The sequence below is a fragment of the Buteo buteo genome, chromosome 3 (assembly GCF_964188355.1).
Source record: "Buteo buteo chromosome 3, bButBut1.hap1.1, whole genome shotgun sequence".
NCBI classification, from domain to species: Eukaryota; Metazoa; Chordata; class Aves; order Accipitriformes; family Accipitridae; genus Buteo; species Buteo buteo.
Genome location: NC_134173.1, coordinates 34,911,759 through 34,927,540, shown reverse-complemented (window position 1 = coordinate 34,927,540; position 15,782 = coordinate 34,911,759). Strand labels below are relative to the sequence as shown.

Genomic DNA, 15,782 nt, shown 5'->3' with positions numbered 1-15,782 from the left:
AATATACCAGACAGGGTCCTTTTAGCTTCTGACTGTAACCTGTCCCAGTGAAACTCTGGGTGAATTTAGCAATGCTTAAAATTTTATGTGAAGTTGACTGCTCCAAATTTGTGTTCTTTAGCAGTTTTGCTATAGAAAAAAGGTGTCACTTTTTGTGGGACTCCATGTTATCTACAATGTAAGTGTTTGCATGCACTTTGCTGACTAGAAGCATCTTCTATAACTGCCAAGGTTATGGGCATGTTCAATTTTGAATTACCAAATTCCTGCTTAAACCAGGTGACAGGAAGTCCTTTATCTTCTATTTGTCTGAGACTTGAACAAGAGATTTACTGGAAGTCTTTCACTTATGTAAAATATGAGACCTGGTCTGCTCTTTGTTCTGTAATATAGAAAAAGTGTATCATTTAGCTTGTTTCTTACCTCTTTTTCTGTCTTTATGAAGATTGGTTTCTATATGAACGGCCATTAAGAGCAAGAGTGTTGGGGCCTGACCACTGTATTAGCCAACAGAATGGCAAGGAGTGGTGTAAATTTTGTGAAATTTGGGAGTTTTTTGAACATGCTTTTCCAACAGACCATGCTCTAAAATACAGAAGTCCACCCCCAACTTGTAGCATCCTGAAACTTATCTCATAAGAAACCAGGATAGTGACAGGTGTTCTGAGTTAATTTTTCACTAAGGCTTGCAATGTCGGAAGACTGAAATAAAGGAGTAAGTTTTAATTTAAAAAATATATAATAACAGTAGAAAAATAAACACAAAAGGTGCCTTACTTGTTCAGGTCTTGATGGTTTGCCCTTTTTGGTTCAGACTTGCTTATCTGAGAAATTTTTAGCAGTATCTGGCTCGCAAAAAGGTGTTTGCCAAATCAGGAGAATCTGTTCTTCCCACTTTTCTCTTTTGCTGTGCTTTGACCAGTTTGGATTCTTGGCTGACTCATATGTCAAATGCTTAGAGATGTTTGGATAATTGTCTCTTTCCTTAGAGTAAATTGCATTGCACGGTCAGAGCTGGGCCATTCATGATGTCATCTTGAAAATGCCCATCTCTGTGTGTAATTTCAGTGATTCATTTCACCTGTTTTTTTGGAATTGAAGCAAATAGATCTGTCAGATATTTTTCCTTCTCAGTAATAGTGCTCTTGTTATTACTTGATGAGAGATACTAGGTCTTTCTCTGTGTTGCTTTGTTCTGCAGATGATCTAGAAGTGTTTTTTAAATTACACTACTTCTTGCCCATGTTTTTTTTTTTTGCGTGGAATTACTGAAATAATTTGAAAATATTCTTTTCTTACCCTTAGTATTGGTGGGAATTTACATTATATAATTAGAAGGATGAATAAACATTTAGTAATAGTCCTGAAGATGCCTACAGCTTCATGCACCTACACATTCTGTTGGTGAACTGTGGGATATCCTCCCAGCTTGGTGCAGAGTTGGCGATGACTGTGCAGGTGGGGAGTATTGCCCATACAGCAGAACGTTGCTTTTGTACTCTCCCAAGGAGACACATTTGACCCCAACCTCCTTTTCCATACCAGAGGCAGCAGAAGCCTAGTTAAGTTGCACTGGGATAGTTTCCCTGGCTTGTTGGTAGTGCAGCAGTTCAACTCTGTCTAGGTCAGGTGGGAGTTCATCCTACTGCATCAGCTGCAGCAGATGGTCTTTTGATAGTTGCTTTAGGCAGGAGAGAGAAGCTGTGGCTGTAGACAAGTGAGCAAAAAGCAAGTCAGAGAGGAGATCCAAGACCTTACTGGGGTTGTTAGTAGCATTTCTTTTTAAGTGTCCCCATAACTCTTATTGGTTTAGCGTATGAATTCATAGAACACTAACGATCATATGCTTCTCTATCTGATATTAGATTTCTTTTTTTTAGTATTACATCAGAATAGTTAAAGAACATTGTTGTGGATTTTTGTTTAATTTGTTACTACTTTGAAATCTGTTTTCCTTTTTAAAGCTTTCTTCTTAGTCTTTGTAATTTAATGGTATCACACCAAAGATATTGCTGTGCCTTCTCATTTCTATAATATGGACAAAGTTTAAGCAGATCAGTGACAGGGTTAAAGATGTCCAGGAGAAGGTTAAGATGCCCATAGGAGTCAGGTAAGATGACTAAGGTGTCTTCTCCACAGTTAGTAGATGATTAACATATGCAATCCTTTGGTATTAAAAGTTTCTCTTGTAAGAGAAGCTGCTTTTCAAATCAGATTATGAATCTACCACTTGTTTTAGTTGAGTCTGAAATTCAAACACTGTAATCCTTCCAAGAATTGCCCCATTCCCTCACTATGTTTATCGTAGTAACATAACTGGAACAAGGCATGTAATCCAGCAACACCTGAGAACTTAAAAATTAACTCTTGCTTCTCTGTCTCTTTTTTTTGTGTTTGCTCTTGACTCCTTTTCCTTTTTCATCACAGGAATTACAGTGTATGACATAGGCATACATTGCTGCCTGTAGATTTTAAATAGACTAGATGGCAGGCACCAGCTTTTCAGGGAAATAGGCAACAGTAAACAAAGTCTTTCATATAGTTTCAGCTACTCAAAATGTGAGTTTTAACTCTTCACTAGGCAGTAATCTGGTACTCTAACTAGAGATGGAGTTCACAGCAGCCACTGCAGAGGCATCCTGGAATTTGTTACAGCCCCAGGTCATGAGGAGACCAAGCTCAGTAGAGTGTTGTTCTACACAGTGATGACTATTTTTTTGTTTTCTTCATTCTGCAGGGGTGCCAAAAGTAGATATCCATCTTTCCTTTGCATGTGGCTTTCTGTAAGGCCTTCTAGTATTCAAAGCCTTTGAAGTGCTTTTTTAGTGTGTGCTTATTGGCATCCGTGATGCTAGCTTTTTATTACTGTTAAAGTTCTGGTTTATCAATCTTAAATGTTTGTCACTTAAAGTATATGCTTTGAATCCACACGTGTATCAGCATATACAGTATCCTTCAGCGTTTCTTTTTCTAAGTTTTCTTAGATAAACAGCAAGCAGAAATTAAACTCAAAGGAAATGCTTAAACTTGGACTAATAGTACCTTTAAACAAAAGGAGCATTTCCCTTTAAGTTTTTTTGTCTCATGTTCTATGTTCATTTTTGATAAAGACAATATTTTGTATATAATGAATATAACTTTTTTTACAGTGGGTTTTGATCACTGGATTTCAAAATCATTGTATGATTTACTTTCATATAGATGCAGTGGCTAATGGAAGCGAGGTGTAAATGCAGCTCTGCTAAATAGAGCTGGAAATAGATTCTTCCTAAATCTCATTTCAGAATTCAGTTAGTCACACTGCACCTCCCTTAAGAGAATGTTTACATGGTACAGAGAAGAGTAGGGTCCCTTTTTGGGTACCAGGCATTTGTAGAAGATTGAGAAGACAAAAATTGGCTATTTATACATCAGCAGTCTCGTATATATTACTTCTGGTTGGGGGGGGGGGGGGGGGTTGAGTTCTGTTGCTGACCATTTATTGCCCAGCTCCACTAACTGTTGCCAGTCAAGTAGCTCCACTGAATGGATAGCAAAAGTTTCTTAAATAAAAACTAACGTACTAAAGAACACCAGACACATTTAAATGCATGGAGACAACGTGGATTGTTTGGAAAAGAGGCACAAGCAGCATCATCAGGATTATCAGCTGCAGGCAGTGTTCGCTTTTTGGAGAAGAGCACTATTCTGAAAGATCCCCCGCACTTTGAGAATTAACATCTTAGGGAATCTTTTACTGCAAATATTCCAATGAGTCTTTAGGAACAGTTTCTTTTCAAGATGGTCACATTCCTCCAATGAATAAGATCGAACAAGTCCTTCAAGGGTGAAGGATGGAAAAGCAAGGTAATGGTTAGGCTATGGCGTTGCAGACAATGCATCTGAGATTTTTCAGAACAACAGCCCTTTCAAAAAACTTGTCTCTTCCAGTTTGTGATCCTGATGATCCTGCTCATACCTCTTCATCCTACATGACACGGATAGTCTCCTTATGTATTTTAACTGGATGTATTTCACTGTAATTTTCTTAGGAAAAATTGCTTCGCTACCCATCTTACTGCAAAATTGTTCAGGAATGCATCTTTGGTGAATACTGAGGCTGTACATTGATTTTTGGCTTCCACTGGGATGTGTTCTGCACTTGCTGAAGCTTAAGGCTTATATTTTTGTTCTAAGAATCTGCAGATGATATTATTGTTGGCATTAGGGCTTCTGTATTTCCTGTTGTATTTAACAGTTAATAGTATAAGATACTACAGATTGACCATTTGTTCCTAGTTCTAATAGATTTAAAGATAGTAAAGGAAGAGGACTTTCATACACACTTCACTTATTCTGTCAAACAAAGTTTACAAGCAGTAAATTTATTTTATATTTATTTTAGTTTGTATTTATGTTACATCTATTAAATAGCAAAGATAAGAAAATCTATAACTGAAGTGTAATCTTCTAGATACATCATACTGTAAGTTAAATTGAGTTTTAGTCACATACAAAAAGCTTGAAAATCACAGAACACAGGCTGTTTGCACAGTTTCTAAGGCCTTGCTGAGGTTGATTATTTTCTTTAAAGCATGTCAAAATGGTGCTTTACTGAATTTCAGGTGAATAGAAATAAGTGCATGAAACATGGCCTGTAGTTACAACTATTATAGCTATGATAAATCAAACTTCAGCTGAATTCACTTAAAGTATATATTCCATGGCAGTATAGAGAAGTATGATGTCTGTGAAATAGCAAAGATTTGGTTTTCAAATACTGTGCACGAATTCACACTTTTCAGGAAAGTATGCACTGGAACTTGATCTTGCTTTATAATTCATATAGTAATGAACAAAACCTGATGATAGTGAGATTTAAACATGTTATCACAATTAACTGGAAAATTGATTTGAAGGTAAGTTTTTAGCTTTTTAAGAATCAGAAGCACTGGAATTGATCAGAGTTACTTGGGAACAGTTTTGTGAAGGTGGAGAAGCTTTACTTAATCTTTGTATTGGCTTACCAGCTGCTGTTATTCATGGATGATTATGGATGGTTATTCTAACCATTAGCTTTTCAGCTGAATATTGAAGGATCTGGTGCTACAGAATCAGGCTTGGTGGTATCCAAGGTCTTGAGGCAAAATGACAAAAATTGGGAGCAATGGCAGGGGGCTGGGGATAGGGCAGGAAGTCCACTCAGGCTGTGGTATCTTGCATTCTGAAAAGTCAGAATGTTGCTTTTAATTACAATGTGCCCTTCATTATACTGTACTACTACGTTCTCACAAGCAGAACAGTTCTCATGCATGTTTTTGATACGTTAAGTAGGCAACAGTTTTGTTGTAGTAAGGCTTTTTGTAAACCTTAGTTTTAGTGTCTTAATAGTGACTGGACTACACTGATTTTTAATAGCAGTATTAGCAACATAAAATAAAGATATTTTAGTGACAAAATTATTAGGAAAACTGAAATCAATAGGCTGGTAGAAAACAAAGCTTATTTCCGACTGGTTACTTCAGGTTTTTGTATCATCCAAACTTAAATTTCAGCCCTTTCAAATACAATTATATGCGTTCTATGTAGGACTTTTGGATAGATGAACATTTAATATTTATGTTTTTACAAATGGTGCTTTTTTGAAACTTACTGGAAAATTTCTCTGAATTTCTGCAAGTTTTACTTAAAATTTAGCTGTGTGTATTTTTGAGTGTTACGGATAATAAGGCTGACTTCTTAAGTTCTTGTTCTGCCTGGTAATTTTTATTCAATTTAAAATAGTAATAGTTTTGCCTATCACTTCGTTAAGTGTTTGTTTCTTATTTTGTAACTTGTAGGCCTCCAATAGTCAAGCATCGCCACAATCTGCTACCACACCAAGGATGGAAAGTACAACAGGAACTGCAATTGCTACCTCTTCAAGAACTCCTCCATCACTCAGTCTTCAGGGTCCCCTGTGTCCTTCTGTGTGTCCCCCAGCTCCATTAGAAGAATTGTCTCCGGACAGCATTGATGCTCATACATTTGATTTTGAAACTATTGCCCATCCGAACTTGGAGCAAGCTCTTAAGCAAGGATCATTAGACTTGGATTCATTAGCAGAAAGTCCAGAATCTGACTTTATGTCAGCAGTAAATGAATTTGTAATAGAAGAAAATCCAGTATCTCCTAATGTAATAAGTGATCCACAAAGTCCGGAAATGATGGTGGAATCTCTTTATTCTTCAGTTATCAATGCAATAGACAGTAGACGTATGCAAGATACAAATTCTTGTGTAAAGGACGTTTCAGTAGAAAACGCATCTCTCAATGTTTGCATGGAGAAGTGTAGGGTTATTGCCCAAGACTCTAAGGTACATTTAAGAGGTATAAAAGAAGATCTTTGCCACTTTAGAACACTTGTACAAAGAGAACAGTGTGACTTCTCTAATTCTTTAAAATGCACTTCGTTAGAAATAGTAAATACTATTGAGAAGGTAAAACTTTCACTTGAAAAAACACTAAAAGATAAACATCAAAAAGAATTACAGTCTTTGAAAAGTGAATATGAAACTAAAATTAATAAATTATTGGAGGATGGTGAAGAAAATAAAAAGAAGATTAAAAAGTTAAAAGGTGACTTATTAGGCCTTGAGGAAGTTCTTCAGAATAAGAATGATGAATTTGCAATGGTAAAAAATGAGAAAGAAGCTGTAGTTTGCCTTCAGAATGAAAAAGACCAGAAATTACTTGAATTGGAATGCCAAATGGAGACACAAAATTGTGAAATTAAGGAACTGAGGCAGTCTCGTGAGATAGTACTTGAAGACTTGAAAAAACTTCATGTTGAAAACAATGAAAAACTACAACTCCTGAGGGCAGAACTCGAGAGTTTAGAGCAAAGCCATTTAAAAGAACTGGAAAACAAACTGCAAGCCAGGCATTTACAGGAATTTGAGAAGGTGCTAGCTGAGCACAAGGACTGTTTAGATAAATTAAAAAAAGAGAACCAGCATAGACTTGAACAAATGCAGGAATCCCATGCAGTAGTTGTGCAAGAGAAACAACAACAAGTAGAAGAGTTACAACTCAAGGTTTCAGATCTTTCTGATTTGAGGTGCAAATTAGAAGTTGAACTTGCCCTGAAAGAGGCAGAAACTGATGAAATGAAGCTGCTTTTGGAAGAAAGCAGAAACCAGCAACAAGAGACCTTAAAATCTCAGATTGATAAAGAAACTGAAAGCTTAAAAAAAGAGATAGATAAATTAAACAGTAAAATACAAATTAACAGTGATGAATATCAAGTGGGCTTATCAGAACTAAGGACTCTGATGACAATTGAGAAAGATCAGTGCATTTCTGAGCTAATAGACAGATATGAAGAAGAATCAAATTTGCTTAGAACTGAACTAAATAAAGTAACACTTCTTCATCAAAAAACTTCTGAGGCAGAAAAAAGACTTTCAGAGCAAATAACGGAACTACAAAGTAAGTTAGAGTTGGAAGTGAATGCCCTAGAAAAGGAAAAAACAGAAAAACTGTCTCTCTTTGAGCAGCAGGAAAAATATGAAGCTATTATCCATAAGCTTAAAGAAGAGAAAGAACTGTTAGTATCTAACCAAGAACAAGACAGGCAGTTGCTCATTCAGAAGCTCAATTGTGAAAAAGAGGATGCAGTACAAACTGCTTGTAAAGATTTTGAATTACAGAGGGAAGCTGCTGAAAAAGGGCTTTTGGAAAAAATACAACAACTTGAGATGCAAGTAAATCGGAGGTACTGTAAGACTTAAGTTACTGTGTTTTCCAAGTATTTTAAAGTAATTACTATGGTATATTTATTCATGATGCACTATGCATTAAGTAAAATTTCTGTATATTTATAATAGTGTTTATCTGAGTTGGTTTCTATATTCAAGTTTCAAGTTACTTCCATTTTATAGGTAGTGATATTCCTGTATCTGTAGTTAATCTCAGAGATTGTAAAAGATCTGACACGATATTATTTCCAGACAGCAATGAAGGTTTTATATTTCATTCTTGTAATGTTACGTTGCAGAAGTGTTTACACAATAGCATGTTGCTTGAAAATCCAATTTTGACCATCTCAGCCTCTCTCTCCTTTCCCATCCTTTAGTCTGGTATTAGCGCTGTGTGAGCATGCAGTGGCTAGCTTTTAGCGTGATAACTTTCTTTTATTGGCAACTATACATGCTTGTTGGTGCTAATGGTGGCATGAAGGTGTGTGGAAATATATATATGACCGACTGAGAACTGTCCCATGCCTACCTGGACTTGCATTGACTTTAGCTGCCATGGTTATGTGTTTCAGGGTCTTCAGTTTAAGCTTTATAATGAAACACACATGGGCAACATTATTTTAAAGAACATCCTAACATCATTGTTTTTCATTATTAATTTCTGCAGTGTTTTTGCATTTTAAAAAGAAAAATATATTTTCCCTTGCCAGAAATGCCTAGAATTACTCTTTCTGATTTCTCATATCTTAGAATTTTAGAATCGTTTAGGTTGGTAAAGACCTTTAAGATCATTGAGTCCAACCATCAACCATGCCCACTAAACCATGTTCTGGAGTACCTTGTCTACGTGCTTTTTTAATACCTACAGGGATGGTGACTCCACCACTTCCCTGGGCAGCCTGTTCCAATATCTGACAACCCTCTCAGTAAAGAAACTTTTCCTGATATCCAATCTAAGCCTCTGCTGGCACAACTTGAGGACATTTCCTCTTGTCCTGTCACTTGTTACTTGGCAGAAGAGACTGACACCCACCTCACTACAACCTCCTTTCAGGTAGTTGTAGAGAGCGATAAGGTCTCCCCTCAGCCTCCTTTTCTCCAGACTAAACAGCCCCAGCTCCCTCAGCTGCTCCTCATAAGACTTGTGCTCCAGGCCCCTCACCAGCTTGGTTGCCCTTCTCTGGACACGCTCCAGCACCTCAATGTCTTTCCTGTAGCGAGGGGCCCAAAACCAAACACAGGACTCGAGGTGCGGCCTCACCAGTGCCCAGTACAGGGGGACGATCACCTCCCTGCTCCTGCTGGCCACACTCTTTCTGATACAGGCCAGGATGCTGTTGGCCTTCTTGGCCACCTGGGCACACTGCTGGCTCATATTCAGCCAGCTATTGACCAGCACCCCCAGGTCTTTCTCTGCCGGGCAGCTTTCCAGTCACTCTTCCCCAAGCCTGTAGCGCTGCATGGGGTTGCTGTGACCCAAGTGCAGGACCCGGCACTTGGCCTTGTTGAACTTCATATGATTGGCCTCAGCCCATCGATCCAGCCTGTCCAGATCCCTCTGTGGAGCTTTCTGTCCCTCAGGCAGATCAACCCTCCCTCCCAACTTGGTGTCATCCGCAAACTTACTGAGGGTGCACTCGATCCCCTCGTGCAGATCATTGATAAAGATATTAAACAGAACTGGCCCCAATACTGAGCCCTGGGGAACATCACTTGTGACTGGCTGCCAACTGGATTTAACTCCATTCACCACAACTCTCTGGGCTCGTCCATCCAGCCAGTTTTTTACCCAGTGAAGAGTGCACTTGTCCAAGCCATGAGCCGCTAGCTTCTCAAGGAGTATGCCTGTCAACAGAGTAGATGATGGTGTTATGGAACAGAAATAGTAGAATTTTTCTATGTGACTACTGCTTAGAAACAATATTCTATTTTGAAATGCTGAATTTGTCATTTATGTTCTTGTAGTGTGAAGGAACGCAGTAGCTAGATCTTGCTTGTACAATACCTAAATGGAGCTTTTTTCGAAGTATTATGATATACCAAGTATGTGAAATGGGAAAAGAACAATAAAATGGACAGAATGGGCATAAAAGCCAGACGAGTACTGCAGAACATAAATGCTAACTTAAATCTGTATTCAACTTTCAATATCAATGTAATGTTAAAAAAAAAAAATTCTAAAAAAAAAAAAATGAAGGAGAGGGGAAGTTATCCAGAGTGTCCAACACGTGTGCACAATTCACTTACATAGTGCAAGGGAAATCTGAATACCTGCTTCACTTGAATTACCCACTTCGGTCCCATTACCTCAGGATTTTGATACGAACATATCCATCATTAAATGATATTGTATCAGTGTCTGTGTTTTGTATGTCAGTGTACGAAAAAATACATCAAGAGAATAATACGTTTTTTGAGTTAAGATTGGGTTATAATGAAATTAAGAACTGCCCTTAATTGAACAAAATATTCTTTTAATGAAATATGGTGAAATGAGGAGGAAAAAAGATAAATTCTTATGTTCTTTTCCTTTTATATGTATTAATGCACTGTAGAAGTTTTAAAAACTTGACTCAACAGGAAGACGATGTAGCTGTGTCATTAGACTTTAAAAAATCCACCATCTACACTTACATTTGAACAACTTTTGAGCACAGATTCTTATACAAACTGGATAAAATGGATATAGTAATGTATTTCAAAGAAATATTATCTGTTTCAGTCTAAAGAAGTATTAGTAGTTTGTTATGAGTTCTGTCAAGTAATTTAATTTTCAATGTGACATGAAAATATATATTGCTTCCTAAGGGTCCTCTTTATGCCTTCAATCTGCTGTTAGTTTTTTTTCTCTAGGAATAAAGACATGATGTGTTTTGACTCCAGAGGGCGCATATGTTAAGTGAATCTGTCTTAATATTTCAAAGTCACTGTCTAGCTGTTTGGTTTTTGAGTTCCTAAAACCCCAAGCTATGTCAATAATTTGAGTCGACTTGTTATCCTCACTCAGTCATTGTTTAGCAGTTAACTTGTAATGGGAGAAACCAACTTTATTTGGCATGTGCCTATATGCTTGTCAGATAAATGTCCTTTTCTGCAAGAACAATGTTACATTAGCCATCCAGAAGGCATGGACAGGGAGATGAGTTGTTAAATTTGACCCAAGTGTTGCACTGGTATCAGGAGTTTAGTTTTTGAACTTACATGAAAACTAAAAAAAAAAAAAAAATTTAGAAGTGACAAAGAAATGTTTGTGACCCGTGCATTACCAACATATGAAAATGAATGTGTTTTGGTTATAATGTGCCTGAAATTAAAGTCGTCATGATTTGGAAAGATAATAAAACTGCAAGGCAGTTGTAACTCTCCTATTTAATATTTCTGTGTATGTAGCGTTTACTAGCCAAGATTAACTGAAAAATGCAATTTCTGTAATGACTTCCGTTGTTAAGCAGTTTGCTGGTTAGTAAAAAGATTGATAACGTTTTAAAGAATATTAAAAATAGAATAGGAATCCTCACTGCTTTGAAAACTGAATTACAGCTTTGATGTCTTCCAGCCGTGGTATTGTCCAGCCACTTCTATCAGACTACCAGCAGTAGTGAAGCTTCTCTGTAGAGCACGTGCTCTCTCTCATAGCTAGGCTTAATTTAGAAATAAATTGAAATTAAATCCATCAGGAAAATGCTTTCTCAGTGACACAAAAAAGATTTACCTGAGTGTCTCATGACTTGCTTTGTTCTCTGCTTATTTTACTTCTGATTTCTGGAAATTCAAAGGTTGTTTTGCCACTCTGAGAACTTCAGTAGGCTTTCAGAGCTTTATTTACCACTTCTTACAGGCTTTTTGAGTGCTTAGCTACTGTACAACAGTTTGTATCTTCAGTATATGCCCATGTGATAGAACAGTGATAGTGTTGCTAAATGCATCATTTGTCATCTTAGAGCAGAGTAGTACAGTGTTTACTTGCAAAGGAATCCCAATCTCTGAAGAAATGTGTATTTGGTGTCTTGAAAACACTAAAAAAAGTTAGGCATTGTCACTATTGCCATAGTTGTCGAGACCTTTGTAGATTAAATGTGTAAACCCAATACCTGATGCAGTGATGAGGTTTAAAAACTGTTAATGTGCTAGCATCCTTTGCAGAATAACAATATCCTTCATTCAGCTGTCATTTGCAGTCAGTAGTCCAGGCAGCCTATCTGAGAGGCAGATGATATCTGCTTTGGTTTAGTGCGGCTAAGAGCTTTGGGTTTCGGCTGATCTATTAAGTTGGCATTTAGATAAACTGGAATAATATGAGTGATTTTTTTTGCTTGTTGAAGTAAGGTGCAGGCCTACCTCTTCTTTACACTTCTCAGACAAACTTATACTGTGGTTTCTTAGCTTGATAGGGAGAATTGATGGCAGAAACAGAGGTAGGTGAGTATGTGCTGGATCGTGTGGTTAAGCAAAGACTCTAGAAATGGCTGGAACTGGTCGCTTCATGGGTGCCCAAACACGCATCTAGTATGCAGCAATCGGTATTTAGGTTCCCTGCCTCCTCTGCAATTCAGTTTTCTTTCATATTCTCCGTGCTGAATCTTTCTGGTGTCTCTGAGGTTCTGTAGTCCCTAGTCTTAACAGAGCAGCTTTGCATTGTGAAGCAAGAAGAATTTTTGGAGCATTTTTAGTGTTAAGAGTTGCGCTTGTGAATGTTAGTATATTAGCACATGATGTTTTGCTTTCAGCACAGCCTACCTAACATCAGGAGACCATACCTCCAGGCTGCTCTGACCAGAGAAAACCACTGACATATGTACGTAGATGGAGAGTTAGGTCTGGGGGGATTTTCTTTATATTAAAGATTGTTCTGGTATAGATAAATAATAGAAATTTAAAATAATACAGTTTTTCACAAATGTTGCCCAACAAAGGGATTTCTCTATCCCGATGTTTTTCAGTGGTGGTTCTTGATAATTCAAGCCAAAACACAGAAGAGCGTAGTTAATGCTTTTGGTTCAGTGATGGAGAATATTTGGCCTGTGTAACATTGCCTGTTTCAAGAGCTGTTTAAGGTTGTTATCCTTCCTGCCTCAATGACTGTTGATGCTTTCCTTTCTTTATGATCTCGACTGCTATCCCCCAGATTCTGCAACCCAGAGTTTTAAGTTTCACATCTGAATTCCTTAGCATCAGATTTATTGCTGAATTGCTTTAATTACTTGACAGCTCTGGAGGCTTTGCATTTTGACATACTAAGAATGTTCAGGGAGTTGACTGTCATTGTTCCTCTTTTTTTACTGCTTTCCACAACTTCTGTTTTGTTAGAAAAGTGAAAACAAAAACTTCCCTCCTCAAAAAAACTTCAAAATTAAAGCCAGTGTAGTACACTAAAAAACAGAATGCCCAGGAGTAAGAATTTGATAAGAGCTCAGGATTAAAAAGTAGAATTGAAGATTAGTAATAACTTAATTAGAATACAGTATTTATTTCATATTTCAGAAAAAATGTTTCAAAAAAGTTCTGACTTCTTGTGTGTTTGCTTATTTCATGTATTCTGGGACTCTATATGCTGCAAGTTTAAAGCCTAAACATTTTCTTTTAAGTCCTCCCACTGAATCATCTGCTGAGTCAAGCTTGGTTGCTGAACTTCAAGAGAAGCTTCATGAAGAAAAAATGAAGTTCTTAGAGCAACTTGAAGAACAAGAGAAAAGAAAGAATGAAGAAATGCAGAACATCAGAACATCGCTCACTGCAGAACAGCAGGTAAAGCTGATTCTCTTTTATTACTTTTGCTCCCATGAAAATTATGTGTTCTTTTGCTGTTTCAAAGTTATGGAGTTGGGTTTTTTTTTGCTGTGTAACACATGCACATTCTAAATTTGCGCTGTTTTCTGGAGCCAGCATATGATGTGTTAATGGACTCCAACAGTTAAGCATTAAAAAAAAACCAAAACAAAAACCAACCAAAAAAAAAAAAAGAAAAAAAACCCCAACCAATCAAAAAAATGCCTCCTTAAATATCTGTGAACTGGGCAATCCAGTTTCAATTTTTGTAATTTTGTGACTTGTTTTGCTTAAGTTAAGCTAGTGCTGTAAATTTTTATCCATTAATCTCTTGAACTCCAGAAAGATACTGGTTAAGTAGAGTTTAAGTTAACAACACAAAATTTGTGGACAACACAAAATTAATTATTTGAAATACTACTTAACTTGGAATGCTACTTAATGGCTTTTAAACTTTATTAGCCTGGGCAGGTACCATTTGAAAAGCAAATGTTATATTTTTTGGTGGTTCAAAGCAAATGTTGCATTTTACTTAATAAACTTAGAAACACTGTGTACTGCACACCTCGATACAAAATCATATTGCACTGGATTAATAATTATATCTGTATCCACACATTTTTTTCCTTTCAAAACATCTTGAATCTCTCAGATTTTGTAGATGAGTCTTCAGTTCTTAAATTAAATCTCTGTTAGTAACAGCTATTATCTACAGCTTTGTTGCATTTAAACAGTAAGAAAGGATTTCTTGATGTAGTTGTCATGGTTTAACCCCAGCCACCAACTAAGCACCACGCAGCTGCTTGCTCACTTCCCCCCCACCCCACTGGGATGGGGGAGAGAATTGCGGGGGGGGAGTAAAAGTTGTGGATTGAGATAAAGGCAGTTTAATAGGATAGAAAAGGAAGGGAAAATAATAGTAATAATAGAATACACAAAACAAGTGATGCACAGTACAATTGCTCACCACCCACTGGCCAATACCTAGGCAATCCCTGAGCCACAGTGCCTCCAGGCCAGCTCCCCCCATATCACATACTGGGCATGACGTAATATGGTATGGAATACCCATTTGGCTGGTTTGGGTCAGCTGTCCTTCCTGTGTCCCTTCCCAATATGAAAAGCTGAAAAGTCCTTGACTTATTTTAAACACTGCTTAGCAACAACTAAAATATCGGTGTGTTACCACCATTATTCTCATCCTAAATCCAAAACACAACACTATACCAGCTACTAAGAAGAAAATTAACTTTATTCCACCTGAAACCAGAACAGCAGTGCATCTTTGTCTTAATAACCATTTTAATCCTTAAAGTAACTGTTTTTAATATAAAACGTGCAACTGTCATATATAAACTGGAATATAAAGCATTATGTTTAAAAAACCCAGCAACTTACAAATTACTATTTTTTAATGATGATTTCTTTATACTACATGTGTGTATTGGGCTTGGGGGAACCAGAGGGATAAAAAAAAATTGTTACAGAGAAACCTCAAAACAAAATGTATAAACGTGTTATCTCTTCACCAAAGTAATATGTAAACAAGTTTAATTCCTTGTTTAACTATAATGTAGGAAACTGAAAAGCGGGATATCTTTTGTACTTTTTTGTTCTAGTGATGTAGTTTGCATTACGTTTATACAGTACATTTCTTATTTCAGTACTTCTTTCTGTTTTCAGACCACCTTTAACACTGTTCTGGCAAGAGAGAAAATGAAAAAAGAAAACATAATTAATGATCTTAGTGACAAATTAAAAATGCTTACACAACAGCAAGAAAAAGATAAGGGTAAGCAAAGTTCTGAAGAAGAATTCATCTTTTCTAATAGGATAAATCCACTCACTACAGATTGGTTTTGATCCTTAGTGCTGCTGTTATTAAAAGAATTTTTATTCACTTGTGTCATAGATTTGATTGAAACGCTTTCTGAAGATCGAGCTCGCTTACTTGAAGAGAAGAAAAAGCTTGAAGAAGAAGTTAATAAACTGAGAAGTAGTAATTTTTCTCCACCTACCTACTCAGCAGCAGCTTCAGAAGCTTGTGGAGCCTGCGCAGCTGATATTCCCACTGACACAGACAGATTGGTTTCTGACATTGCAGCTGAAGGAAGAATGGACTCCACAATGGAAACCAGTATGATGGCTGTGCAGTAAGTATGGGGCTTTGTAGTAGAAATATGCAAAGCATGCTTTTGTTCTTTAAATGTGTGCTGTGGGATGTTGTTAAACATGCTCATTTCCACTTCATGCTCCTCCTGCCTTTGTTCTTGCTAAAAAAGTTCTTTTAAATGTATA

The 15,782-nt window shown here is 37.0% G+C and overlaps 1 protein-coding gene across 5 annotated transcripts in view; it reads left to right on the top strand.

Moving 5' to 3' along the window:
* The window catches only part of RB1CC1 (RB1 inducible coiled-coil 1), an 82,656-nt gene that overhangs the window by 51,580 nt on the left and 15,294 nt on the right, over window positions 1–15,782 (top strand). For all 5 annotated transcript variants that reach the window (XM_075023286.1, XM_075023283.1, XM_075023284.1 and 2 more), the window contains 4 exons: window positions 5,820–7,735; window positions 13,304–13,463; window positions 15,168–15,276; window positions 15,397–15,637. In XM_075023286.1, coding sequence (XP_074879387.1) covers window positions 5,820–7,735; window positions 13,304–13,463; window positions 15,168–15,276; window positions 15,397–15,637 — 2,426 coding nt within the window. The remainder of the gene's footprint in view (window positions 1–5,819; window positions 7,736–13,303; window positions 13,464–15,167; window positions 15,277–15,396; window positions 15,638–15,782) is intronic.